General features: G+C 41.8%; 1 protein-coding gene across 1 annotated transcript; it reads left to right on the forward strand.

The window, feature by feature from the left end:
• Nucleotides 1-1,252: 1,252 nt before the first annotated feature.
• On the forward strand, nt 1,253-2,762 carry LOC104944070 (visual system homeobox 2; the record flags this gene model as incomplete). Its single annotated transcript, XM_010769546.1, has 3 exons — nt 1,253-1,505; nt 1,786-1,943; nt 2,334-2,762. Coding segments are annotated over 3 exons (840 nt in total), but the record flags the coding sequence as incomplete, so codon positions are not given.
• Between the last annotated feature and the right edge of the window lie 343 nt (nt 2,763-3,105).

A 3,105-nucleotide genomic window follows, 5' to 3' on the forward strand; every position in this document is an offset into this window, starting at 1 on the left:
ATTTTTATATGATATGATAAGATGGTCTGGTTGGATCATTATAATACTTCACAATTATTTTGCCTTTTTTCGTGAGTTTGCCCATAATCCAACACAGTATTTGATGTACTGTATGTCACTGTAAATGATCAGTATAGTCTTTGAGTGAGAGTTTTGATGAAGTATTACAATAGTTTTTAACCCATTTCTCAAGTTGCTATTATTTTCCTAATCGAAGATTGCGTACCTGTTGGCTTCCATATAATCCATACATCAAGTCAAATGTGAATGTATAATGGTAGCAAGTCTTATCAGGATGAAAAGTCTAAAATGCAAATGTATTATTACCATAAAATAAAACACAACAATTCAGTTGTTTGTTATTCTACAGGTGTTTTTAAAGACATCATTTAATATTGTATAAAAGTGTAGGTAGTGTGATTTTCACAGCCTGTCAGATGCTCAACAAACAATTACATTTTACACAAGAATAAAATAACTACCAACAGAGTAAACAAAACTGTACAAAGAGGGCTTAATAAACATGCAGTCTTCAGCTTTGATTGCTTTGTCAGGACAAATGTGTTAATCCAAGAAACAGCTGTTCAGGGTCTGCTGCGTCCTGCTTGATTTCATCCCACAGGTCTGAACAACTTGTCTCCTTTTTTAGGATTTATTTTTAATATATTTGATGACTGTAAAAACGGTTAGGAAAGAGTTGTGCAAATCTTTAAGGCGAACGTGTCAAAATGTGTTGACACATTTTCACAGATGAGTTTCCATACACACTGAGCTCCTGTCCATCACCACTGATGTTGCAACTTTTACCTTGTAGACAAAGGGCAACATTTCAGGGGAACCATGCGCTATCAGTTCATTTAAGAAAACAGATTGTTGGGAAAGAAATGACTAATGCGACAAACACGGATGCAGTAGTACTGATAATGCACTGAGAGCTGAATCACAGGTTGGATTTTCGTCCTATAGACCAAACCCTGCTCTCTGTTTGGAGGTCATGTGACTGGGAGAGGCAAGGGGGAGGTTTTGGAAGAGTAGCACAGGTGAGACCACCTCCACTACTCAAATGTTACCTTTACTCTTCTGGCAACACCTTATACCTGCCCCTCAGACACATGCTGCAGCTTTAACAACCAGCAGATACATGCGGAAAATTATTTTCTCTTCTTCTTCATGGACGTTGAGATGCATTTCAGCAACTTTTCAATGTCCTTGTAGGATTAAACTTGTCCCTTAACATTGGACTTAATATTGGACTCTTAACATCATGGACATGTTTGGCCCAGGACAACTAATATCTACTCTCCTGCCTGCATTGTTCCATTCACCTGCAGCTCATTTCTTCCCTGCATTCCCAGCCAGGCTGGGCTCTCCTCATCAGTTTCTGATCCCGGGTCCCTTCATCAGCTACGAATCCTTGAGGAATTATCTGCAGCCAGATCCATGCAAGGAAGCTTTCCTCCTGGCCACTCAGGCGGTCGGGATAGGGCCGCTGACAGAGGGCATAGGTGAGTTCAAAGTGTGGCCATAAAGCAGGCTGATGCTTCTGGACACGTGCAACCACACTGGCACAGCATGTCTACAGTCTCTAAGACAGTCAGTGAGCACCATCTGATCGCAGTGTAAATGTTTACAAAAGATTGGCTAACAGCTCGTAACTAACAATCAATTATCAAGCAGTGTTAAAGCGGGCCTAATGATCACTGTGCTAATTATCCAATCTAGAGCCATTAGTTCCTTGTCACCCGTTGGCGATTGTGTAATTGGTGCTCGCGCTGTGTTTTCCAGATGAACAGAGGCCAGTGAAGCAGCGGCGTGCACGGGCCAACTACAGCAGCTGGCAGCTGGAGGAGCTGGAGAAGGCCTTCGAGACCACCCACTACCCCGACATCTTCATGAGGGAGGCCCTGGCCCTCAGACTGGACCTCATCGAGGCCAGAGTGCAGGTAACTGGATCACTGAACTGAGTCAACTGTTATTCATTTTTATTTGAAAAGGAATCTTTTACGCCCTGCAGACTATGTTGTCAGTCCAGCAGTACCAAGTTCTGTGTAGTGACAAACAATATTCAAATAATTATATATATGTCAGGATTTGTCTTCACGGCAGTTACTGATGGGAGGGATAGTTACAGCAAACTAAACTAAAAGTCAATTAGCTTTAAATCAATTTATATAAAATTAGGATAACATCCTAAAATGAACTTGAATTTGAACTTAGAGGCTGACGCATTATCCAAAATGTTTTTGTCCAGATTTTAAACACTGCAACACAAACTGTTTTTACATTTCTATCCCCCTATTACATCTATTAAGTATTTTTACATTTGTCTCCAGGTTTGGTTTCAAAACCGCCGTGCCAAGATGAGGCGGCAGCTGAAACTCCAGGGCCAGCTCGCAGGGCCTTTTGTAAAAAGAGACAGTGATGAAATGTGTGAGAAAGCCAGCAGGAGTTTGAAGCAGCAGAAGGAGAGTTGTGACGACGAAACCTGGGAGAGACGACAGGAAGGAGAGAACTATCCATGGACAAAAGCTGCGAGTGCAGCGCTGAGCGCTCGTCTGCAGCCTGCGACCCCGAGGTCGGGGAAGTGGGAGAGGCCGGAGGGGCCGGGGGGGCCGAGCTCAGACGAGCTCCGCTCCTGCAGCATCGCCAAGCTGAGGGCCAAAGCCAGAGAGCACAAGGCCGAGATCCACAGCTCTGTAAACATGTCAGCAGGCGACACACAGTCCCAAACACAGGAAGGTGATGCCATGCACAGTGATTGATAGTTTTCCTTCTTCCTGTTTGTACAGATAATAATGATAAAAAACAGCATAGACACTTAATGCGCAGGAACTTACTTTGTAAACTATTTGGGTGAGGAGCTTTAGTATTAACCTTAGTATAAAATGTTATATGTTAATGATTTTCTTTCAAATAATAAGTATGTTTCTTTCTGCACTATTTCATCTTTTTACATTTCCTGTAAATTTTTATTTAATTACACTTTTAAAGTCATTCTGAAGGTTAAGTAGTAAAACTGTAAAAACTCACTATATCTACTTTAAGAACAGGTTTTCTCACATCCAATTGCCGTTTCTCTACGCACTTTCTAACATTTCATTAATG

The sequence above is a fragment of the Notothenia coriiceps genome, unplaced genomic scaffold, assembly GCF_000735185.1.
Source record: "Notothenia coriiceps isolate Sejong01 unplaced genomic scaffold, NC01 NC01_scaffold00007455, whole genome shotgun sequence".
NCBI classification, from domain to species: domain Eukaryota; kingdom Metazoa; phylum Chordata; class Actinopteri; order Perciformes; family Nototheniidae; genus Notothenia; species Notothenia coriiceps.